This window comes from Tachysurus vachellii, chromosome 23, assembly GCF_030014155.1.
Source record: "Tachysurus vachellii isolate PV-2020 chromosome 23, HZAU_Pvac_v1, whole genome shotgun sequence".
In the NCBI taxonomy this organism is placed as follows: domain Eukaryota; kingdom Metazoa; phylum Chordata; class Actinopteri; order Siluriformes; family Bagridae; genus Tachysurus; species Tachysurus vachellii.
Genome location: NC_083482.1, coordinates 9274067 through 9301685, shown reverse-complemented (window position 1 = coordinate 9301685; position 27619 = coordinate 9274067). Strand labels below are relative to the sequence as shown.

The 27619-nt window shown below is 38.1% G+C and overlaps 1 protein-coding gene across 5 annotated transcripts in view; it reads right to left on the bottom strand.

Annotated features, from left to right (window-relative positions):
- The window catches only part of mtss1lb (MTSS I-BAR domain containing 2b), a 66106-nt gene that overhangs the window by 16023 nt on the left and 22464 nt on the right, over positions 1-27619 (bottom strand). For all 5 annotated transcript variants that reach the window (XM_060858863.1, XM_060858864.1, XM_060858865.1 and 2 more), the window contains exons 4-6: positions 3631-3715; positions 2268-2359; positions 2084-2158 (exon numbers count right to left, since the gene is read on the bottom strand). In XM_060858863.1, the coding sequence (XP_060714846.1) occupies positions 2084-2158; positions 2268-2359; positions 3631-3715 (252 nt within the window). The remainder of the gene's footprint in view (positions 1-2083; positions 2159-2267; positions 2360-3630; positions 3716-27619) is intronic.

The following is a 27619-nucleotide window of genomic DNA, read 5'->3' as shown; positions in this document are numbered from 1 at the left end:
TTGTGTTCAGTTGATATAATTGGACATGAGTGATTGAATGTTTTAACTTTTGAAACAACGGACATTTATTATAACGTCAGTTACATGTCTTACTTTAACTTTGACTTATAATAAGATGAATAAAGGCCATTTTTTGTGCTAAATGAAATGTTTACATTCTCACATGCTTACATAAATTGCAATTTAAAGCATTGAAACGACATATAGATGATATATGGATGCAATAAGCTACTTAAAACCTGACCTGAAAATATATTTTTTTGAGAAGAGTTGAAGGGAAGTTGGCAAAGACGTGTTAAAAAGCGTAGGGGAATGCAAGCCAGAGCTACAGAAAGAGTCACGGCTTTATCATACGGGGAATATCATACTTACCCTGCAGTTCTATAAAGGATGAGAGAGAGAGAGAGAGAGAGAGAGAGAGAGAGAGAGAGAGACAGAGAGAGGTGACAGATAAAATGGAGGATGGAAAGGGCCATTCAGGAGAAGGATGTGAGAGAAGGAGAGAGGAGGGAAAGCTCCATGTTAAGGTTAGTATAAAGAAGCCATCACAGCTTATTTCACAGCCAAAGGCCATTGGGATTGTTAAAGCAAAATCAGCCAAAATATAAAATAAAATGAAATAGAATAAAACTGTTCTGCTTCGGCTATATATTATACAACACGAATCAGTATAAAGCACAAAGTTTATTCAGTAATATACATAAACAAGTCAGGACAACGAATTCAAATATGTGTCTTCCACATATAACTGCAGTGTTTTTTAGTCTTCCTAGTAACACATACACTTATCCTCTCTTCAAGAGCCCAAATTATTGGCTGCACAGATAAGAGCTCAACAAATGATGTTAAAGCTGTAGTTACACCGACCAGCCACCAGGGTGAGCTGTTACACTATAATATTCTTCATCGCCGTCACAGGAGCAACCCAATGACAGTCTAGAGAAAGTGAGCTTGCACTCATTGCATATAAAAAAGTCCACCTGTCCATCAAGTCTTACAGATAACACAAAAGTATCTGCAGCTTCTTGTGTGTGTTGTTCTAATCTGCTGGATTACACTGAGGTGATGGCAACCTCACACCTTTCAAATACACAAACATTTCTGCTTAAATCTCTTACAGATCAGATTGTGCAGCAATAAATGATTAGATGAAAAAAAATCTGTCATCGAAAGCTACTTTATATATTTAACAACAATAAAGAACATATTAATAGAACAATCTGAGAATTATTGCACTTATTATTGCACTTGTACTAATTATTGCAATTTTCTTTATTATTATTATTATTATTATTATTATTATTATTATTATTATTATTATTATTATTATTATTATTATGAATAATAATAATAACAATAATCATACTCATCATCATCATCATCATCATCATCATAATCATCATAATAATACATATTATTATGATTATGATTCTTATTTATTTATTTATTGCATATATTTTATTCAAATGGCAATAAACATTCACTGCATGGGGTTAAGGAAACAGTTTGCAATGTAAAAAAGAGTACTTTTTTATTTGGCATTTTTTATTAATGGTTTTGTTTTGTTTTGTTTTGTTTTGTTTTGTTTTGCTTTGTTTTTTTAAAGCTTTGTCTCTTTTCTGAATTTTTTTTTTTTTGTTCTGATATGAAAAACCAATGTAACTGTATTAATGCCTCATTCTAACAGCTAACAGCTCTAACCATAATCCTTTCCTAACTAGCACTGGCTCATTACTTGCTATCTAGATTAATTACTATTTATTTTGATTTATTAGAATCAGTATGAAATAAAGATCGGTTTGCATCAGTGAGCAGTTTCTAACTGAATGACAACAAACATCCCAAATTGAGCAAAGTTGTTATTTCTAATCACACTGCAATGTTGTGCTATATAACATTGTCAAATCAACATTTCTCAATTAAACAACTAATTTCTCTACTTACTGCCTTTTAAATGACGTTTTGTGTTACGATTTTATGCAAAATGTGTGCTGGCAGCTGAAAGAAGTGTTTCTAGCTCAGTAATAATCAAATAAATGCAATTTTAGGCTTCTGTTTACAGTTTAAAAAAAAGCTCATGTACCTTTTCTTGCTTTCTTCTGTAGTTTCATAGTGTCGGAAGATTTCTTCTTTATCTCATGACGAGATCGTTTATACTCTGTGGCAAGAATGAGAAATATGCCCAACATGTCAATGTCTAGTCTTAAGCATTTTACAATGTTGTAGTTCAAATATCTTGGGCTAGTTTACAGCACACTGTGAGGAACCTTTGGCATGGTCTTTATCCAGCTGATTGGCTGTTTTCTTCCAGTCCTCAATTCGCTCCTGTAGAGGAGTGATCAGGCTTTCCATAAGAGCACTGGAGAAAAGAGAGGTGGAAGAAGATCAGATGATAGAGGCACACATTTAATTTTGGCATTTTTTGACTTCAGAGAAAAAATTCTGAGCCTTATTAAAACCTTTAAATTAGTGACTAGACACAAAATGTGAAAAAATGTACTAGAAAAAAAAACTGAAGGAATAAGGTTAATTAATGTAGTGGATTTCACCCAAAACACGCTATAAATATCTGCCTCATATCTATGACAAGATTTTTATAATGCATTAAAATGAATCGGTCCATGCAAGATTTTTTTGCAATTTTGTGCTCACAGAATTTAACACAAAATCAAGCAAACTTTAAAATATTTAAAAGAGCTTGCATTTTTTCCAAATTTCTACAGAGTTTCTGCATGTTCAGGTCAAGACACCCATGTAACGTCATCGCACCACTCATTCAACCAAAACCTCTTCGATTCACGTGCATCAAACATGAAGAAAAAGAAAAAAAAATAATCCTGTACATTGCATTACAATTTTTGACAAAATCAAGCAATCAAGCATTTTCTGGCCACATCATTCACAAAATAACTTTAGGATAAGAATTGAGGGTTGGTTGAACTCCTTCTTTTAAAGAAAACCTCATCATTGATGTGATTTATTTGTTTACTTTTAGGCCATTACTGTCTTTGTCGTTGTGAGTGGAATTTAGTAGTCAGTTAGAGATGTTCATCTGAAACAAAAGGTTTATAATGTGGCTTTAATGGTAGAAGCTTCTATTCTTGAACCTGTGAAAGAAAACTGATAACAGATGTCTTCAAAGGTGCAAGAATGTGTGTGTTTTGTGTGTGTGTGTGTGTGTGTGTGTGTAATGCAGCTTGACAGATGATGTCGCCCTGATCGACCTCTGATACTCTGCTTGTTCATTACAAGAGTACAGTCTGACAAAAGTTCATGCATGGATGTAAAAATATACTGATTTTATCACTAAAAGAGATCTGAAACACATGCACTATATTCATATTGTCATAGCATCATTGAGTGTATTGGATACATATACTATATTTGTTAGATTTTGTCTATTTATTGTTCCTTTGATCCGTACAGCCATTTTTATTTTTTTTTAATTCCATTTTTGACTCTATTTTTATAATCCAGACAGTTAAAAGTATTTCACTGCATGTCATATTGTGTCTGGGTTAGCATACAGTACATGAGTTGTTTCAGTACATTGAGTTAATTCAGATAAGTGTTAACGTATGGAATAATAATAATACACCGTGAGTTTCAGGAAAGACAGAACAGGCATACTTGGTGAAGTGGCGAAGTTTGGCCTCGATGCTGCGGTGACGCATGCACATCCTGGTCAATGCTGAGCCAATGTCTCTGGTGGCACCTGAACAGCACACAACAGAAAAAGAGACAACTGTAAAATACTATAATAAAATGTCCACATCCTCCATTTGCTTTGACTGCCACAACACCCACTACCAAAGTCAGACTTTTACACAACTGCACAATTTGCACTACATGCACATCCTGCACTTTAACTATATACATATTCACACACACCACTGCACCATACTTAATACTAGCTCTGTTTTTTATTTCTATTTTTTCATACAGTGGATCCTCGGCTTACAAACACCCTCCCTTACTGTACGGATTTTCACCTTAAAAATTGAAATTTTGCAAGAAATTTGCATCAGCATACGAAGCATTTTTGGCAGCTAAGTTGCAGAAACCATTCAAAACTTGTTTGTGTCAGTGGAAAACCAAGCAAAGCCAACCAAAGCAATTTTTTTTTTCAGTCAGCGAAAGCTGTTTCGAAAGAGTCAACCCATGATATCAGTACTGCTTTTTGAACAGCATGCGCTCAAAAGCTACCAGATTTTTTGCACTTATGGGTTTTTTTGCATTTTGTGTAAAATTTAATGAAGACATTGCACCATGGGTCCCAAGAAAGATAGCAAGAATGGTAGCATGATAAAAAAAAGGAGCCGTTTTCAGTGGAAATTAAGAAAGAAATCATCGCTAAAACAGCAGCCAGTGAAAGAGCAAGCGTTCTTGCTAGAGAGTACAGAAGGTCAGCATTCACCATGGTCTTCAAGGAAAAGGATGATTTCAAGTGCTGACGTTTCACATTATTGTACATTACTATCATGAGCATCGTTTACAACTAAAGCAATAAGAGATCACATGACCCAGACGAGCTAAACAACTCTCACATGAAATGCCTGGACATTTATCACTACTTTTTACTAGACTTTCCCGTGTGTGACCCCAAACTTAGTCAAATATTTATTAGACATCATCTAGCCATTCAGTCATAGCATACACAGTCAGAGGCTTAATCCAAACACTGCTGCATGTATATATGTGAGACAAGGAAGGGGTAAACTCTATAATGGTGACATATGTCAAGCTATTTTTAGCAGCAGCTGAGCGTTTGGAAATTCCTGACCTCAGTATTTGGATGAGGCAGATCTTTCTCTTCCAAAGAAGGGGGCCCAAGCTGCTATTGTTTTCTCCTGTGTTTATATGATGATCCCACATGTCAAAGTGAGTGAGTAATATTTAACAAAATTTCTGTGCCTGCTTTCATTCGCACAAACCTTAAATAGGTCAGTCGGACTGACTGTGATTTACACATGCGACGGAATTATGTTAATACGGCGGACTGGATACGAACAGAGTAAGACAAAAACATAGTAAAACAGCAATCAAAAACACATCCAGACTTGTTTTTAACTCGTGACAAAGTGAAAAGTTTATTATGTTAGCTTGACAAGCAAACAACATTAATGGATATGGCTTAAAGATTACATAAAAAATCACGTCAAGTTACCTTCAGTTAACGCTGACTAGCGATAGCAGTGAAAATCATAAATGTGGCTTAAAATACTGAATATAATTTCAAAAGCTCTTGCTCTTGCATGGTCATGCTCATGGTAACTATCAAAATTGACATTATGACAAACCTGAACGGTTCTTAGCCGACACCTGATTGGCTCTTAGCTAGCTGGCTAGCAAACAAGTGTGGATGAGTGAGTTTCAGTAATGAATGTAAGAATTAGCTTAAAGCTACCTCATAAATTCTGTTACATTAGCTTTGCGTTAAATATCTATGATATGCTATAATTATAATGTGTTAGCTGACCCAGAACTTTCAGCATGTTAATAATTCTACATAAATATTGAACAAGTACTCTCTCTCTCTCTCTCTCTCTCTCTATATATATATATATATATATATATATATATATATATATATATATATATATATATATATATATATATTGTCAATCTGTATTTAATGTAGTTTGTAGGGCTGAAAGGTTAAACTGCTTCCACTTTCACCCACAGGCTTTTACGATATTGACTTTTTTAACCATCAATGCATCAGGACGTCCTGCACCACTAATAACCTGGGGTCTGTGACATAATCGTTGCTGTCCATTCTACTGCTTCATCATTCTCCAACTACACATAAGCTACTCAAAACGAACATAATGAAGCATTTAAAAACAAGAGAGCATCCCCCCACACACCATTTTATCACGGTCTACCAGCTCATCATCAGTGTTAATATTTCCTTTGTACCTTACAGGAACTTCACCGTCATGCAGATTATCTGCTTGGATACCCTGCACAGTCGAGACACGCACACATGCCAGTGCACACAAAAGCAAACATAGACAGTCACACACAAATGGAAAGAAGCTCCATTAATAATTAACACATTCCTTCTTTGTGCCTACTGTTCTACCCAGCAACCATTCATTAATGCTGTGCATGAGCGCGCACATACACGCACAAACACACACACACACACACACACACACACAGAGCAGAGGAAGCTGAAATAGAGCCTAGTGTCACAACACTACAGTACTTTTAGCAGGAATGAGAGTGACAAGAGGATCAGCAGAGAGTGGGAGAGAGTAACAAAATGGAGGAGAGGTGGTATGTGAATTACACACAGTGTGTGAGTGTAAAAAAAAAACCAGAACCCAAAAGGTGTAAGACAGAGAGAGAGAGAGAGAGAGAGAGAGAGAGAGAGAGAGAGAGAGAGAGAGAGAGCATCTCACACATGTTAATTGCTGTTGAATTGATTCTTCTGTGTGCGCGGGTGTGTGTGTGTGTGTGTGTGTGTGTGTGTGTGTGTGTGTGTGTGTGTGTGAAGTACACAAGTGGCAGTTCAATTACTTTATCTCTTCCTGTTTACTGTTGTTTACTTCCTCAAAATTCTAACCCAACCAGAGTGCTGACATCTGGGCAGCACATTTCCATCTCATACTCTACTAAAAGTGTCTGGCTTCTGAATTTACCCCCTCCCTGAAACAAAGACCACCCCATGTGCAACAGTGTATTACAGAAATACAGTTGAGGTCACAAGTTAATGATGTCTGTCAGTTTGTCAAAATGCAAAGTCCCTTGTCCTGAAGACTTACTTGTGAATAATTTCAGTCACAAAGCACTGACACTGGAGACTCCTTCTATAAATTTTAATCCTGCTGTGTATGTTTAATCCTGCTGAGTGTGTTTATATTTAAACAGAAACAAGTAGCAGCGGCACTTTTATATAAACTTTTATATAAACTCAAATAAATTTTCTGAATTACAGCTGGAACTAGAATCAATCAACACCTTTTGGTAAGAATATTCATTCATTCATTCATTTTCTACCGCTTATCCGAACTACCTCGGGTCACGGGGAGCCTGTGCCTATCTCAGGCGTCATCGGGCATCAAGGCAGGATACACCCTGGACGGAGTGCCAACCCATCGCAGGGCACACACACACACTCATTCACGCACGCAATCACACACTAGGGACAATTTTCCAGAGATGCCAATCAACCTACCATGCATGTCTTTGGACCGGGGGAGGAAACCGGAGTACCCGGAGGAAACCCCCGAGGCACGGGGAGAACATGCAAACTCCACACACACAAGGTGGAGGCGGGAATCGAACCCCGACCCTGGAGGTGTGAGGCGAACGTGCTAACCACTAAGCCACCGTGCCCCCTTGGTAAGAATATGTTCTAAGAATTAAATTATTTTATAGCTACAGATTCACTATTACTGTCTATCTATCTATCTATCTATCTATCTATCTATAAAAAAAAATAAAAAAAATTCAACCTCTGATGTCCTAATGCTTTCATACAGGTTTAAATAAAGTATTTACTTCCATATAGGTCTTCATTTTATTAACCTGATTCTTGAGTCAGTCTTCTAGAAATCTGAGTAAATATATTGTACAGTAAAATACTATTATATTCTCACGTATGTGTTTTGTATCCCAGATGACCAGCTCTCATTTATTAATCTTACAAAGCCTTGTGTCCACAGCTATGTGTAAAGTTCTTCAGTTTTCACACTTCACAGCCATGCCCATCTGTTCCAGACATCCTGGGTTACACTTCTCCTCCTCACTATGCTCAGCCCTTATTGATTTTTCTCAGGACTCTGAGTCAGGACTGCTAAGGGAAACATAAGGACTGGGGAAGAAGGCAAAGGACAAAAAGACAGACAGAGGAAGCGCTTACACGTGCCGTGACACAACCTAACAAGTGTCTGTGTGGGTCACACTTTTCAACAACCCCTTCGTTCTCTCTCTTACATTTTCCTCTTTGAATCTCAGATATATTTATATTCACCTCACTGGTGTTCATATTCATTATACTGTTTCTCAAAACATAGCTACAACTGCACACGATGATGTAGCTGTTAATATTCACGGGTAATAAGGAGAGGGGAAAAAAGGAAGGTTTAACAGCTTGCAAATGATATTTCCAGACATAAATAAATATATAAATACCTCACAATTTGTTAGGAACTACTGAAGAAAGACTTGTACTGTAAACATACATTTAAGTCAAGAATACTGACTGACTCTGATGTGTTCATCATCACAATCGTTTGAAAAAAACACACACTGAGACTTACCATGTTTTTTGTTCTGTATTATTTGGGTGCAGTAAGGTATCTCACCTCTTCTGGGTCTCATGACGTTTCCCTGCCTCTTATGGTACACGTGTGTTTTTGTTGATAACTTGTCCACAAGTGAGGCCTCAAGTTGTGTTCACAATAATGGAATTACGGCACAGTTCCAGTGCAGCCGAACTTAAACCACCTCATTCAGGTAGTCTCAGGTTCGGTACCATGATGCACTTCCTGTATGACAGCTTTTACATGACCAATTACATGCTCTGTTATCAGATTAAACTGGCAGTGTGAAAAACCTACTATAAAACCAAAGGAAATCATGTTTTTTTCTATAGAGAAGAAGCCTAAGAAGGAGCTTACACACAGGTGCTACCCTAAGCCCTTATTCAACATTGTAAGCACTAACACTATCGCTGTGTTGTGGATTAATGCACACAAAGCTAATCTGAAGCTAACAGTGAAAGCACAACACAGCATGATTACATTAATACAAATTCAAGTGCTAGAACTGAGTGCTAAATACCACATCTAGCATTCAATATATGGGTAAGTAGCACTGATTGCCTGTTAGCCCTGCTGCCTCCAGCAAGTTAAACCCATCCGAAGGACACAGCAACAGTCTAAGCTCCTTGCTCGTTTCCAGGGCAACAGATGGAGTGAGCACCAAAGGTGTGCCAGTGCACAGCAGAGAAAAATCAATCAGCCAGTGCAGAAAGATAGGGCAGCTTCGGTCAGAGCACTGCATAACGCTAACTGTATTTCTGCCTCTCCCTTCCCTGAGGCCAGGATGAATTTAAATTTACAGAGAAATTTATTTTACAGAGAAATTTAGCTGAAATGTTCTTTCATTAGTAATTTACCTCACAGAAGGTTAGACTGTAAGATTACAAAACTCTGTGCAATGTTTTGAAAGAAAAAATAATAACTGAATCATACAGAGAACAAAATGTTCTCAGCTAAAATGTTACTTAAACTTTTTAGAAACCTCGCATCAAAATATTTTCAAAAGAAAAGTTTACATTGAACAGAGTTCAAGTTGGTTTCATATATGACATATAGCAGACCCCTTTAACCAGTGCAAATTATATTTAAAGTATTTTATAAGACTCAACAGGGCTAAGCACCTTGCTCAAGCAGTGGCAGCTTGGTGTTGGTGGGTGGTACGGGTCTGCTATTGGTTATGCTGGTCCTCTACCAAATCTCAGAAGATTTGTGTGCAAATCCCAGCACTACCAAGCTGCCACTGCTGGGCCCACAAACAAGTCCCTCTGAATAAGGGTGGATATCAAATTCCATAAATGTATATGGTAATGGTTAGCTGTTCTAAGACTACCAAATGGAGCATATATCAGGAAAGGCATTTCCCCAATGAGTGACTGACAGAATGATTGATTGGTCCCCTGTCTGTTCAACAAGTAGCACTATACAACTAGTATGTAGCACTATACAACTAAAACTCAAGAAAGTACTGTATTAGAAAATACTTTTTTTGTCTTAACAGCATACTGACAAATTCCACATTTTGCACGGCAGATTTTCTCATCTGCACATAAAAAACACCATAGATCCTTCTCAGGATCAAGGTTTCTCAGCCTCTTAAGTAATTTCTCAAACGATCTGATCTGGGAACTAGGGTCAGGCTAACTAGCATGGACTGACTAATCTTGCTTTAGCAGAGTGATCAATATATACTCACCCAGACTCATTGTACTTCATAGTACAGTATATGTTTAATATGAGTATGAGATCGGACACACATGAAGACAAGAGCTGAAAAACAAAACCTAGACCAAAATGGATTTTCCTGTAGTGAATGTCAGTGGAGCATTGAGATCTGATGTTTAATCCAGAGCTTGGCTTTCATAACCGTATTTTGCTAGCCACCCTTTTTGTCCTAGCATTATTCTATTCATCTCTTATTCTGTTCGTCTTTCTTGTCATGAGACACAGCAGTGCGGTCTGCATGCTACCTCATGACTCTGTTTTGTGGTTTTTGTCTGCAAAAAATGCTGGAGGCCTCCTTTAAATATATAAACACACAAAGACAAAGCACTGATCATCCACTCCAACCCAAAGCGCTCCTATACAACTGGATATACAAAATGTATTTTAAAAAAATAATAAAGATTTTTAATTTGAAACACTCACTCACTCACTCATTTTCTACCGCTTATCCGAACTACCTCGGGTCACGGGGAGCCTGTGCCTATCTCAGGCGTCATCGGGCATCAAGGCAGGATACACCCTGGACGGAGTGCCAACCCATTGCAGGGCACACACACACTCTCATTCACTCACACAATCACACACTACGGACAATTTTCCAGAGATGCCAATCAACCTACCATGCATGTCTTTGGACCGGGGGAGGAAACCGGAGTACCCGGAGGAAACCCCCGAGGCACGGGGAGAACATGCAAACTCCACACACACAAGGTGGAGGCGGGAATCGAACCCCTAACCCTGGAGGTGTGAGGCGAACGTGCTAACCACTAAGCCACCGTGCCCCCCCTAATTTGAAACAAAACTCCCAAATTAATGGGTGATTTGGTTTTACATTGTGTTAAAGCCTCTCAAAACCGTTTTGTTGACTTCACCATATTACACTCCTATGTATATTCACTCTATGAACTCTCACATGTGTGTAATCATGACTGATGCAGTGAGTGAATCTAGGATAGACTTCAGCAGCCGTTATGAATATTACATTGTTCCTCTATGTCCATTTCTCTCATAAGTATAAAGAAAAGTATTGTACTCTCTGTTTTGGTGAGAGGATTGGTTTAATTGTCTAAATTTCTCTATATTTTTGTGTTTTCACAAGATAAACAGGCCTCCTCAACTCATGCCAGCATCACTGTTTATGTATATATGTATATACTACATATCATAAAATAAAGGAGAAGCAATGTGTGCTAACCACAACCCTTTCCCATTGGTGAGTCACACACCGAGTTACTCCATATTTTGATACTGGTCTCAGACACATCTAGCTGCAAAGGGTTGCTGTCCCTCACATCACCAGAATTCATCAGCTCTCATTGTAATTAAATCATCTCCAGTGAGGGGGCATGGTGGCTTAGTGGTTAGCACGTTCGCCTCACACCTCCAGGGTTGGGGGTTCGATTCCCGCCTCCACCTTGTGTGTGTGGAGTTTGCATGTTCTCCCCGTGCCTCAGGGGTTTCCTCCGGGTACTCCGGTTTCCTCCCCCGGTCCAAAGACATGCATGGTAGGTTGATTGGCATTGGAAAATTGTCCGTAGTGTGTGATTGCGTGAGTGAATGAGAGTGTGTGTGTGTGCCCTGCGATGGGTTGGCACTCCGTCCAAGGCTCCCCGTGACCCGAGGTAGTTCGGATAAGCGGTAGAAGATGAATGAATGAATGAATGATCTCCAGTGACTTTGTTGATGTAAACGTAGCATAATGTAAAAACAAAGTCACCACAGTTTAGTACTGTGTATAGGTGGATAAGTGTGAGAGGTGGAGCGTTATTCAGATCAGAGTAGTGATCAATATAGGACAATGTAAAACGATAAAACAGGTAAAATCTGGATATTTCTAAATGAATTTGTCATGGTTTATTAATTTCTCTAAAGTCCAGTTCATCTCTAATGAACAATAATAACTGAAGGTCAGATTGCACTGTGAACCATATAAATCTTATATCCAGTGTTCCTTAAATCCAATAAGATCCCATTTCAGCCTACAGGAAGCGCAAGTTTTACAGACAAAGCTGAAGAGAGCAACGGAAAAGAGCTGAAGAGCTGAAGAAGAAGATCACAAATCACAAACTTATCTGCAAGAGGCAGAGGTACAGCACGTCACTCTGCATTGTGTTCATGCTAAAGAGTTCACTCTGAAGGCGTACTGACAGAAAGTCTATAATGTAACATCCCACAAACGGCAAGAGGACAACACAATCAGATCAAGTCATCAGCACCTGTCAGGAGTGACCTCATCTCATTTCAGCCAGCACACATTTACACGCTAACCTAGTAGAGTGCCTGGAACACACACATACACACATAGACATACACTCTCTGATAGAACTGGTCAGTGCAGACAAAATGTATCTATTTAATCTATTCCAACATTTCCACTTCAGAACGCCTTCATGTTTTTATGCTTCACACACCAACATACTGCCCTAAAACCATGTTAATACACCCAGAACAATCTATCATAGACATCCATAATTTTCTGATTACTGCAGGAAGAGAAAATAGCTCTTTTACCACATACACACACACACACACACACACACACACACTAAACCTGTCTTTCCCAGCAAAGCACATAACTACTGACTCTTACAATACACCATTTTTCTGAACTGGAACATTTTTGGAAACAACAATACAGTATGCAGAAGGAAACATCCATCCTGTGACATTTTCTGGTTAAATCATCAGATATGCTTCTAGAAATTCTGGAAAACATCAAAAAGCCTTTGAGATTCATTGTTTTCCTGAACAGTACGAGTTTCTTAGTAGGGATTATCTGTAGGCTGTACAGTGAATTTGTGGTCTAGGAACTAAGCAGGTTCAATTTTTGTTAACTGCATTTATTGTTTATTCAAACACAATTGTGGCACATGTTGACAAAAAAAGGAAGGGGATGTTGCAGCATTTAATGTCCCTATTAAACATATTTCACACAAAACAAGGTAAGTGTATGTGCGGATTTAATGAGATTATTCCTGCATAACTAATTCTTACAATGATCTAAATCAAACCCTATGTTTACTAATCTAATCTAATCTAATCTAAAACAAAGATCCAGCTCATTCTAATCAGTTATTACAACAGTTAGCCTAGCTGGACAAATTGGTAGACCAATGGAAGTCGAGTCAAGAAGCTTTTGTTGTCATTCAGACCTTATGCATTACATATTGAAATAAAACAAGGTTCCTCCAGCACCATGATGCTACATGAAGACACAAAACTACAGAAGACAACACAGAACTAAAGGCTAAAATGTAAATGAACCTATCCATATAAAGTGCATGTGTGCAACCTTGCAGAAGACAAAAGACACTGCAAGACAAGAGACAGTGCAAATAGGTATTTTGCCGGATAGTAGGCTATTTTCCGGCCTTATAATTATTTGTCTAAATTAATCAACAAAAGCTGATCTTATAAACATGTACAGTATCTGATGTATCTCAGAAACTGTTTAATTTCTACCAACACTTACCAGCTTGGTAAGGATGGTCTACCAGCTTGACCAGCTTTGGCCTGTATTTTGCAAGCTGGAAGCCTATCAGATGAAGCTGGAAGCAGCTGAATAATCAAAAGTAGCTAACCTAATGAGGCTACAAACGGAATTGGCGCTACTTCCACCTAGTTTTCCCTAGTAAGTGCTGTAGTGCATTGAGACCCTAGTTACTAGTTTCCCTAAATATTCCAGAAAAACAGCAATCCAAATAGTAAATAGGAAACAAATTCATATTTTTGTTAGACTACTCAGCAACAAATGTAGCAGCATTACATTACCTTTCCAGCATTTAGCAGACACACTTATCCAGAGCAATTTCACATTTTTAAGACAACTGTGGATTAAAGGCCTTGCTCATACGCCCAGCAGTGGCACAATGGTGGGCATGGGATTCAAACTCACAACCTTTTGATTGGTAGTCCACCACCTTAAACACTAGGCTACCACATCACCATTTGTATTTAGTACAAGTATTTAGTAGATTCCATGAAGCATAGCTGATCAGGAAAACAAAATAATAGAGACAAAAAAAAACTTTGGATTGGTTAAGATAGCCCTGACTAAGAAATCAGCTGGTGAGACATGCGATCATGTGTTTCTTCTATGAAGTCATTCAGAAATGAGGTCACATCACGACTCCTGAAAGAGAGAAAGATACAGAGAGAGAGAGAGAGAGAGAGAGAGAGAGAGAGAGAGAGCGAGAGAGAGAGATCCTAACTAATCTGCCACATAAACACCCAATGTCTTAAGGGACGAATATCAATGAGAGTCTTCAAGCCTTCCCACTACATTGCCATAGCAACTGCAGAGAGATTTGTCTGCCTCTATTGCTCTTTTTGCTGCATCTTCCACACACACATACACACACATGCATGCCAACTACATACACATATCAGTCCTCTACTGCCACTTTTATACCACACAACACACAGAAGGTTGGTAACTTGGCCTTTTCAACACATATGCAATCTTTATTTCCATCATTTCAACATCTGGGTATAGGGAGAGAAAAAGAGAGAGAGAGAGAGAGAGAGAGAGAGAGAGAGAGAGAGAGAGAGAGAGAGAGAGGAGCAAGCTGGAGCTAATTATCAGGAGTTTCTCTAGGGGATTATGAGTTTTAATAGCCCTGTTCCCTGTTTTATGAGTTACTTCCCTGCTGGGAGACACAGGATTACACTGTGTAACACACACACATACACACAGAACCCACACACACACACACACATTCAAAGCACAAATACAAGATCAGACTTAGATTCCCATATACAGAAGCAATAGAATCATATGGGAATTTTGCTGATGCACACCCTTATTCAAGATACAAGTTTCAGATAAATGTGTCACAGGTATGACAGAAAGTTGATCAGTCATGTGCCCCTAATATTTTTTTGTGTTTATGTTTTATCCCTGCTGGCTGTTGGGCACAAGCAACTCATACTAGATACACTAGCTTGTTGCATATACCTGCAAAAAATTGTTTAGACTGGAGGTCTTAAAGTATATACAGTATAATTCACAGTATGATCACTCTCCAACCCATGTGTTCGTTATTTGTTTGTATGAAGTTTAAATAGCATATCTTACAGTGTAACCTCAGCATAAATTATAGAGTCTTTGGAGGCATTGCCGTGTATCAAGCTCAGGTCTGTTCTTATGACCGTGATTGTGTGTTCCTTCAAGTTCTCTATCTTCCCCAACTCCCAAAATTTCGTACTGGGTCCTTAAGGGTTACTGGATTACTTAATGGTTTAAGGTTATATTTAGGTGTAAATATAACCTCAATTAGCTACATAAATCTATATTAAATAGAAAAAGACAGTTTAAAGCCCTAGACAAGCCTAAAGAAAACTAGACTTTTTTGCTTTACAAATATTTTAGAATGTCCTAAGAGATGTGCTGCTGTGATGTCATCATTAGTGTACACAACCCACCTGTCCTGTAATACACCTGTCCTATAATACACACCTCACCTTGGTGTACCTTGTACATGTGGGCTAAGTCTCTTTGATTTTCCAAGTTAGCACTCTTGGTAAAAAGTGAGCCATGGAAACACAAAAGTCAGATAATTTTATAGAGGAATAAATAATTGTCTGTGTCTATTAAAATTGAACAGCAACAAAACAGGACATAGGAAACTCTTCCTCAGGAGCTTTTAGTAACCAGTATATTTCAGTGCTATTATTCAGGAAACATGATTGTCTTCAGTTAAAAAAAAATGTTTCCTTATAAACTGTAATCATGACATGACCAGGTGTGCTGTTATATATAAATACAATAATCAACAATGAGGTTGTAGCCTGGCACAAAGTGGATTATTTTTCATTTCTGTTAATCCACAGATTACATTTTCATTACGTTAATAAATTTTAAACTGTATATTATAGGTTTTTTTTTTTATACGACATTTAATGTTGTTGACCATCCAAAAAATAATCTGGCTCCATTTATCTCTTCAGCTATAGCAGCTATAAACAGTCACTTCAATACAAGCCGTGTATTTTTAATTGTAAATACCAATAAAAATACTGTTTGTTAAAATACAAGAAACCAGAAATCGACTAATCGTTAAATAAACACCAGCTTACAAAAATCTTCATCATTTCAACAATGATACATTTACAATTGATGATATATATTTGAACTGTGTATTGTTAGGTGAATATTACAGTATATGGCTCATAAGCCATAAGCTGTTGCTACAACACAAAAGAAAGAACACGTTATTCTGCCAATCAGAATAAAGAATTCAGCTGCATTGTGGTAGAATTTCCTTTAAAGTTTATCTGAAAATAAAGTCGCACACTTTATGTTAAAATTTGCAACATGCTATACAACAGTGTGCATCATACAGTATAGACATATATAGTGCAGACTTGTACGTTGTATATGCTGAGGACCAACACTGAGAGAATCGGTAGGAATTTCTACCCTCCGGCAATCCATCTGGTGAACGAGGACGCTTCAGAGAGTCTGCTTATTCCTACCTCACACATAGATACACATAAATAAACCAGTTTGCACTACAGAGAAAAGATCTTGCACACTGTTTAGTTCTGTCTACTTTGTATACATTCTATTACAACACATTTTATCCTTATTACATTTCCATATTTTTTTGTGTGTGAATCTATCGTCTTCATCATATCGTAGGACGAGAAACTACGATATGCCAAATAAAGATCCTTGAAACTAGCTATATGTAAGAAATACACTGAAGAGGCAGGCTCACTATCATTTAGCATCATTAGGACTCAAAGACCAGTGTTATCATTCTGCGCCAATCCGAAAGCCAGTGAACGATACAAGACAACTATCGTTTGCCGATGTTGGTTTTCCATCAATTTAAGGATGGTTTAAGGTTCACGTGTGTATGAGCGAGTGTGTATAATGTCTATAGACCTCAATGAAACAGTGACCCACTGAGTCTGGCCTAGTTCTCAGAGTCCACTGTAGCTTTCAGCAATCCATCAGGCTTTTAAAGAGTCAGCTCACACTTTATACGAGTGACTGAGCATCCGGGTTGAAAACACACACACACACACACACACACACACACATTATATAAGCATTACATGCACATCTAAAACAGTAGAACATAAAAGCATTAACAAATGAAAACATTAAGAACTGTTCTTATTCAGTAGCTGGTATGAACTTCCTGCGTACAGTCATTACATAATCACCTAATCACAAATGTCTAAACTAATTCAGATTAATTAAAGTGACTCATTTTTAGATTAGATCCCCATCATATTTTTCAGTCTTAATTAGCTTCTTGAGATTATTGCATTGCTGTGCCATTGTACTTTAATCGTCATTGTCAGTCACATGCTTTGACCTGGGAACTACTGCTGAAGGTTCAACCATCTCAGTAATACAGTTTAAATGTTTACATTATTATTTGTGGTATGTTTTAATTTTATATTCAATCACAATGTGTATAAACTTGTCAGTTTTGACAATCGGCTCTGTGCAGGCATTCCTATTATGTGGCATATTACGTGTTAAATTTCTAACTGAATTGTATGATTGAGGAATAAGGGCCATACTCAACAGTGGCAGTTTGGATGCTGTACCATGTCCTACAGACCTGGACTCTCAGTATGTTAATATAGTGAAAATAAAAAATAAGTAAAAAATATTGATGTCGGTGTTGCTGATGTTAGAGTGTTGCATATTATCCTGTTGGCTACATTTCTACAGAGATCAGATGTGAACTGGGCAGACAGAGGATAAAATCCCTGCACTATAAGTACTGACTTTTTTCCTATAATGAGGAAACTTTGGTTAAGGAGCTTTTTAGAAATGACCTACAGTAATTAGGCATTGTTGTAGCTCATTATCTAAAGTTACACCCAAAGACCTTTAGCAAATCACACTGCCTCGCTGAGGTTTCTACTAACGCGATATAAAAAAATACACCAGTTTCAATAAGCTAGTTTTTTTAAGCCTGGAAAGTCGTTAATCCCAGTTTGTTTGAACAGAAGCAATGTGTTTAGTTAGTTTTCTTTGCTGTCGTAATGCATATCAGTCTCATTTTGCCTCATATCACAGACTGTATTTCTGTTTATAATGCTGAGCTAAAGTGCCTTACAGTGTTCATAACTCATAAACTGATTTTCATGTTCTAGTTTACTAGTAAATATTAACGAAATACAAATTTTTAATACAATTTAGGGAGAATTATAACCTCACCTAGCAGGAAAGCAGACCAGGATTTATCATAACAAGATAAAAGACATTTAAAGGAGTTTGGTCCACATGATGATACAGAAGTCAAAGTACTGAACCTTATGCAGTGACTGCTGAAGGACATACATTTGGAAAATTAACACTTTTTTAGCAAAATGGAGGTTTATTTACCAAACATCCTGTACAATCTTTGCCATTTCTTTATAAACATATACAGTTATTTCTTCTAACTTCGACTCCCAGTTCAGTAACAGTGTCGTTTGTGATGTGCCTGCCATATTTTCTGTTAAAATCCATTGCAACCTTGCAATAACTTACTGAACCAAGAAAACGATTTCAATACACTCTTCTTTTGTCAATGTCATTCCTAAAGACTATCTGGAAAACTATATACTGTACAGACTATAACTATATACTTATATAACTAAGTATGAACCATTTTGGGAGACATTCTGCTAAAAGTGTTCATTTCCCCAATAATTTCCCCAGACGTCTGGGACACCCTGAATATTGAGAGATCAACAGTCAGCGACTGACACTGAAGTCATTTATCAGCTTGTTTTCTTCCCACATGCCTCCTCCTAACCAACCAAGCCCTGATCTGCACACTGCATGCCCCAGCAACAGACAGAAAAAGCTTTTTTTTTTTCTTCACCATACACATATCCACTGGTCTGGATGTGAGTCAGCTTTCAGAACTTGGACTAAAAGTGTGCTGTGTGAAGTGTAAAATGGGGACACAATGTCAGAGAAACAGAGAAACCAGAAGCCCTCCATCAAGGAAATGCAGAGTGGGCTGACAAACCGAGTAATAAACGAGACACAAAAAGACTGTACTAGCACATTAGACAGAATAATGCATGCAAAGCTCTATTCCCAGCTCAGCATGCGTCCAAGACTGTGCCTCAAAAACACAGCAGCTGTGTGAGGAATCATACTGACGCATTGATGCCTCACGAAACAAGCAAATAACAGTGACGTTTATGAGGAAAGGGGGAATCTCTGAGAATAACTTATGAGTCTCAAAGTGTAAAAGGCAAATAGTAAGAAAAGAAGTCATTTACAAAAGATACCAAGACAGAGCACAATTACACAAATTATCACGCAGTGACTTTTAATTGCACTCTGTAAAGTGAATTAATGTGTATGATTAGTCTATGTCTAAACATGGTAGCACCAGATTAGTGGCTTCAAGGTCCAGGTTTCTTTATTCATTCATCTTAAGTAAATGGTGAATTCTTTTGTCTGTCGGCTATAAGTGGGAATGCACTTTAAGGCACTGCAGGGCTGATTATTGTAGACAAACTACATACATAGAAGAAAAATTAGAAGAAAACCAAAGAACTATTCAAATGAATGTGGACAGCATGCGACACTCTGCACAGACAGTAATCATAAGCAAAAGAATCAACATACCGTAGGTTATTTGCAATCACTAGTTCTAAACTCTTATTAAGAGTAATAACGTGAATAAAAGAGACTAAGGCAGAGGAAATAAGTCTGGAGTGTTCAGTGTCACTGCAATTGAGGACACTGATCTCCAAAGGGTATCTAATATTCATCATGTTCTCCTCATCACCAATTCACACATACTGTATGGAGCTTTTCAGGAGTGTGTAAATCATGCATGCCGGTGGACCCGTTGTCCTTTTCCCAGCATGTTCTCAGATAATTTAAAAAAAAAAAAAACACACACAAACACAGTGTGGCGATGCATAAAGGTTCTCACATAATGCCTTTTTATCTCAGCTGAAAATCAAAACTGTGGAAAACTTTCCACAGCCTTGATGTGACCAAAGGTGCTTTAAACCACTGCATGAGGACAATTTATTTGTAGAATAATTAACTCGCCAGTAGGGAAACTGGCGTAACATAGTCTGTTAACCTTTTATCACATTCCGATTCACTTCTACATGACCTGTGGAGTCAGAAGGGTCAGAGACTGTGCCGTAACTCAAAGACATAAAGCATGAGGTGAACACTTCAAAGCCTTAGCTTGACCGTGTTAAAGTGCGCCTGAACAGAAGATTGGTCCTCAGGTGCATGAAGAAAGACAGGCGTCCAGTAGGAACAGCTGTCATTCACTACAGTGGAGTGAGCGAAGAAGATTGGAATCAGCTGGGCACTGGGCCATGCTAGGGAATGGGTTTGATTAGGTAGCGGTTACGACGCTCACTTGGGGCTGGAGGTGGAGTAGAAAAGTCGGTAGAAAGATATTTTACTCCCCAAAGGAGGTTTCTGGCAAAAGAAAGTTACGTGGCTAAAAATACACGAAAATGCAACAGCTGAGGCCAGATGTGCCTTATTACACATACAAATGGGAATAAAGAAAGAGAGAAAAAACAGCAATGAGAAAAGCTACCCCTAAACAGGCCTCGCACCTCTCTCTCTCTCTCTTTCTGGAGTATTTCTGGAAACATGCTGATTTTATGACTGTACTGTATACAGTACAAGCAAATCTCCCAGGAAATGAGCTCACCAAAAAACAAAATATCAACACTGACCTGAAAAGCTGCCATGTATATTAAATAGCTTAGCAAAATATCATCTTCACTTAATTTCCCACTTACACCGATGTCGTCATTCACTCGAGACATGTTAATTGTCTGACATCCATTTCTTCAGTGTTACACAGTGGCTACAAAACTCTTACAGATAATAGAGAAAAGATCTGTAAAAAGTTTAACTGCTTCAAAAGGCATGACATCCCATCCCTTATCAACTACAAGCTCAACCAGGATAAAGTAGATGAATGAATGCTCAATGTTTTCACAATGTATCATCATCATCATCATCATCATCATCATCATCATCATCATCATACTTCCAACTTTTGCCATTTACAAAATCCTGCACTAAAGGAAAATATGTTACAGCACTCACCTACACAGTAAATCGAATCCCCAGTTGTTGAGTTTGAACTCACAGCATTCTGGTTGCTAATACAGAAGGTAAGCCACTAAAGTACGAATACAGACTAACAATGGATAAATCCGATCGAATGTTCCTTTCCTACTATGTCTCACATGCATATATACACAAATAGGAATTGTAAGTAATAATATCCTATACACACTGTCTTCAAGTTTAAGAACATCGAAGGTTAGAGCTTTGGGCCACATATGAAGAACTGTATAGCAGCTGTACAGCAGAGAAGTAATTCAGTCATTAATGATAGAGGAAATAACACAATACTCTCCTGTTCCAGACACCATAATCACCCTTTAAATCAAATATTGCTGTCGATAAATGTCCTTCCATGACTCTCTGCATCAAGCTCACCATTGACTAATGCTACATGTATCTCAGTGACATGAGTTAAACCATATGAACTATGTACACTGAAAAAAACTAATATGTGGTCAGTTATATCTTCATTTAAACATAGATCAGATTAGCAGATTGATTGATGTAGAGTGACCATGATCAGTTCATGTAGTTTTAACATACACCAGTTACACTAATGAGGATGTTGATTCCAATGGTAACTAACACTGAAGTATTCAATTTAGGCGATTAAATACATGCATGGTAGAATAGAGTAGTGTAATGTGTGTGCTGCAGGACTCTAGTGACATTGGTGTGATTCTCAGCATAAAGTTTTTTTTTTTTGGAAAATTCATGAATGGATGTTGTTCTTTCAGCTGTTCCCTGTTTGGGGTCACCACAGTAGATCAAGTGGTCCACATACTTGATTTGGCACAAGTTTCTTTTATGCTGGATGTCCTTCCTGACACAACTCTCCCATTTTTTCTAGGATTAGAACGCGGGATCCTGCTGCTGGACAACCAGGAGGCCTATGTTGGATGTATGAAAACTGTGTTAATGTTACTCAATTCAGTAACATGGAACTGACGTACTCATTTGTATTAATTGAATTCAACTAGCCTTTTTTTTCGGGTTCATCTTTGAGATTTTCACAGTAAAAGATGTTGTTAAACCACCTGATAATCCAGATGTACTGTATGACCCCTTTACAGTGATTCCTCCTTCTTCATTTTAGAGCAATGTACAATTCATCTCTGTACTGCAAAGATTAATATCACCTGCAAGCACCTAGTACAACTATTCACAACCCTTAATTGCCCCTGGCTTGTTCAGTAAAGAATAAATCCACCCTGGATGACTTGCAGATTAACTTTTATAATTAACGTGATTTATTTTATTGTGAAATTTAAAGTTGACTTCTCTTTGACATGTTGGCATGTTTTCAGTTTGATTAATGGCTTCCAACGTTGTCCACAATGCCAGGCGAATACCTGCTGATGATGGTGCCAGGGGGATTTATCCCTTGCTTCAGCTATATCAAAAGAGTGACGTGGCAGTGCTTTAGTCTTTAACTCTACGTTAGTCAAGATCAGATTCTAATACTTTATGCTAATATCCCTGTCAATGCCATCATGCTTGTTAAGTCGGAGAAGCCATACTCTTCAGTGAAAGACTGAACCAATGGAGGCAAATGGAGACTTTTCTAATTTTAATGGATCAAGAAGTGCCAAGCCACAAACCAGTCTGGCAACAGTGCAAAAATATCTCTTAATTCCAATATTATAAAGTTCCAGTGTTTATTTAACTGGCAGTTACTATAGTACATTGTGTGCATACAATCTTTGTCAATACCTTTAAATCACAAGGAATTTGCAGACTTCACTCAATGCTGTAAGCAGAAAACAGCCACCGCTGCAAATCAGCAGCCACAACAATCACTGTATCTTTACAACAGCCACAGTTATGAAGTGGTTCTGCCAACATGAAGCCCAAAACTGGTTTAGAAAGAGCACTTTCTGTGTCCTGTCTGAAACTGGGAGCTGTGAGCAATTCCAGAGCTGAATGTGCTGCAGTTTTACAATGAGTATGACAAACAGATGACAAATTTCTCCTAGTGACACATTTATAACTGTACACCATAAACTTGGAATGTACAACTCTCCGGGCATTATAACATCGTTTTAAACACATTCATATAGACTGCTTCAGCTAAATGTTGTGATACAAAGGGCTGCTAGTGGATTGTAGTCCATGTGCAGTCTCATCAAAGTATTTCGGTAGAACAGACTGAGCACTCAGGGGGTGTGGGTTTGGGGGGTTAGTTGTCTGAGACGCAAATTTTCTAAACATAATCCATGTTCAGATTCAGTAGCAGATTGTGTCAATACGTCAGGAAAAATAGAAAGGAAGATAATGGGTTAACCTTAACCTTCTGTGGATAATTAGTAAAGTAAAAAAAGTTCTTGATGAAAACCTAATGCTTAAAGACAACTGTACAGAAAATGATGTGTTTATTCTCAATTAAACGTTCAAAATTGATGGGTCTTATTTACAGCCATTAGTTTATAATGAATTTTGAAGCATTAAAAATGTAACTGTAAATATAATTGCCATTTAGTTGTTTCAGTTCAAACTTTTGTAAAACAAACTGTACTCGATTAACCCCGATCTAAATTCTAAAACTTCAAGGTAAACACTTAGTAGTTTTATATCTCATTGTCAAGATGAATACACTGTAGAAGTATTTAGGGCCAGCTAACACTAATGTGTTTGTTATTGTTACTGTTACCAGTGAGCTTAAGTCTTGAGTCTTAACAATGTCTCTGAACTCTGAAGATGATTTCCAGCCATCTTTATCAAGCCAGGAGAAGAAAAGGATGTAGCCATGACCTGCTGTTTTCTCCTATCGTACACCAAAAACAGCAGAGCCCGTAGCTACAGTAATATGTTTTGTTTGTTGTGCATTGCTGATTTTAGTAGTCATGGACACATTTTAGACACTAAATGTCTTTTAGATAAAGACATTTTGATTTTGAAGAAACAACATTGTTCTATTTTCCGCATGTCTCTAAATGTGTGCTTGCATGCTGCACCATGCTGATGGTGCACCGGTTTCCTGTGCTGCATGCATAATGTTTTGTGTCTATGTGGCATCTGTGTTGCATGTAAGTGTGCAGCTGGATGCCTACATGGTCTTCGCATGACACACGCATGAAGGCCCCAGATGGTTGCCATAGCAACATGCCATCTGCAGCAGTCTGGCAGAGGATTATGGCAGCACAGACCCTCCCAGGACACACACACACACACACTTAAAGTCATTTGTAAATACACATCAGGTCACAAAACTTAGTCTGTGTGTCATGACATAAAATAAAGAGGATTACACTCAGACAGGCAACAGTGTTCTTACAGATGGTGACCTGCCATCTTCCTATAACACACACATAGACACATACACACACGCACAAATCTTAGTTTGTGGCATTTAATGTCAGTGACATAATTATTGCAACTGTATAAAGTTCACTAACTGCTATGTCTACACCTAAATCTCAAGGAACAAAAAGGAACCAGCAAAAGAAGAGTTTTTCCTCATGGGCACTAGAAAATATCCTGACATGATCCACTCTGTCATACATTTCAGATATAAATACCCCTCTCACACACACACTCACGCAGACCCGCAAACACCAGAGGCCATTTATCAAAAAAGAACTAACATGAAATCAGTAAACATCCAACACTAACAATTTCCAACACTGAAGAAACATGAGCTTACTTTTCTTTCTCTCTTAGACCAAACAATCTTTTACCTTCATCACATCCTGTTGTCTTACCCAACTCAGTTCTCTTTATTTTTTCAAACACATGGAATCAATCACATAGCAGGTTATTAAAACAATTCCTTCCTCAACTATCATACACTCAACTGTGACTAATAACAAAGAACTGCTTCAAAGTTCATTAAGATGCTCAGAATAAAGCTTTGGGTATTCTAAACATTCAGAGACCTCACAGGGTTTTTCAGAATGCCTGTGATTTGATTGGCTTTTTGGGAAATCCACTGGGCAAAGCTCTCCACAGGTCTCTCAGCGACAGCATGCTGGGTCACTGAACAGTATGCTAGCATCCGGTCAACAGTTTATTAACAGGGTTCCCAAGTGACACAAGAGAGAAGAGTTCACCCCTTGTGTTAGCTAGAGCCCCCTGTGGCATGACCTCTGGGTGGGAAGGATAGCAGTACTCTTACTCCCCTGTCAATCAGTGACACTAGCCAATCATAGGCATCTATGAGGTCTGTGAAGTATGTGAAAAACATTGTCTTGGAGTAGAATCTTCTACTTTGTGCTGGCTAGTTGGTAGCTAATGGTAGCTCCCATCACAGGAGAGCTAGTCTAGGAGAAAAATACTCTCCACCTGTTTTATTACATGTTTACAGTTACGGCATTTAGCAGACACCCTTATCCAGAGTGACTTACAACTGAGCGTTAAGGGCCTTGCTCAGGGGCCCAGCAGAGGCAGCTTGGTGGACCTGGGGTTCAAACCCATGACCTTCCGATCAGTAGCCCAACACCTTAACCACTGAGCTACCACTTCCCCATGTTGGTCCTAGATTTTGGTAAAATGTACTAATAATAATAAAAAAGAATTCAGAATTTATGGTAATATGTAGGATGAAATGTAATTTATGACGAAAGGCTATATGAATATTTCTTATTATAGTCCAAAACATTTCAGAGATTTGATGAAAATCTGGAACTTCTCCCAACCTTCTCGACCCAACAAATCACCCCACATTACCTTAAACTATTCAGGGGATCCCTTAAAATGGCCTAACCAAGAACAGCTAGCCTGGCCCAGACCCAGACTCCTTCAGTGTGCAGAGTGTGGGAAAAGCCTCTGGGACAGCAGAGCTTCATAATCGTTTCATCAGGCCTGAAACCCTGAGGCCCCACTGACCTTTTCCACGTTCAGTGTTTCAAGAGCAATGGGACAATGGCAGTGTACCGGGAAGGCAAAAAAGCTTATATACATGTTCCTGATTCACACGTTCTTCTTCTTGGCCAGTAATCTTCATGATATCAGGTGATAATACACTGGCCACATATTTCCAGTTTACATTTCACCCTGTTTTAAATATATAAAAAAAAGAAAAGCCACTCTTTATAGATATACACACAAAACAGAGTCGCCATGCCAACACACCCAAAGGACCAACAACACATCGTCGCGCCCAGACCAGACCTTCTCTAAAAGGCAGTGTCCAAGAGTGGGAGAGAAGAAGGGGATTGGGAAGGAGGTCAAGAAAAGGGTGAGAAGGAACAGGAAAAAGAGGAAAAGAAAATGGGGTGGACCGTCTGGGAAAAAAAACAGAATAGGGCTGAATAAAAACAGCGAGCCTTTTCCCAGAGAAGATGATAAAGGAACTAGAAATAAAGTGGCTAAGCTTGGAAAAAGACAGGAAAGAGAAAACAGAAGGAATGGATGTATTGGTCACTCACTTGCTGATGGTGTGAATGGTGAAGAAAAGAAATTATAGAAATAAAATTGAGAGGAAACATGTTGATGTGGAAAAGTTATTAAAAGATAGCAAGGAAAAAATATTATACAGTGGGTTCTTGACTTTTGCAATGTGTACAGACAATAAAGCTCAGATTCAAAACAAGCTGCAAGATTCAGAAGTCAGGCAAGCAAAAATTACAAACAAACACTGTCAAGAGAGGAAGAACAGATAAGAGACAGAGAGAAAGTAAAATGAAGTAAATGGCCAAAGGAAAGCAACCATGTCTGTGATGATAGAAGCTGCTGAGACAGCAGTAGCAGCAGCAGTATGGAGATCACGCCTGATTGCCAACACTTAATAGTGAGGATTACCGCTAGCCTGGCTTCAACTGGCCTGTGTGTTCCTACACGTACACAGACACACACACACACACACACACACACACACATATTCACTCCCCACACCCAGGCTTGTGAAACTGTCACAAAGGCCATGAGAGCAGCAACTTGACAAGGCTGAGCAGTTACAGAGTTTTCCTATGATAAGAGTCTAGCAGGCTTATCTACAGGCCCAGACAAGACATTTATTAGAACATGTAAAGAATCATCAACGATTACTTCATCATTCATTCATCTTCATCATTCCTTCATCTTCTGTTATATCTTGATAGGATAGTGGATCCCAGAAAAACCTGGAAGTGAGGTAAGAATAGACACTGGACCATCTATGCAGTCCATGGCAGGGTTCATGCACATATATTCACACCTAGGGGCAACCTTTTATACCCTATAAGCACCTATAAACATTTTTAGAATGTGGGAGGAAATGAGAAAAAACTGGAGAAAACGTGTAGACAAATAAATAACATGCAACACCCCAGAAAGACAGTAAAACAAGCTCAGGATTGAATCAGGGATTCTGGAGATGTAAAGATGTCACACTAGTCACTACACCACTATACCAACCCTTTAATCATTTTATTTAATATATAAATTAAATATATTAATATGTAATAAATAAATAATAATAATAATAACAAAATATATTACATATTTAAAGAAACTATCTTTAAATATTCACATATTATGTATAGATCATGAAGATCTTATTCAAGATCGTATCTGTGGTCTGATGGCGTGAGATGCCGCCAAATACTGAGAC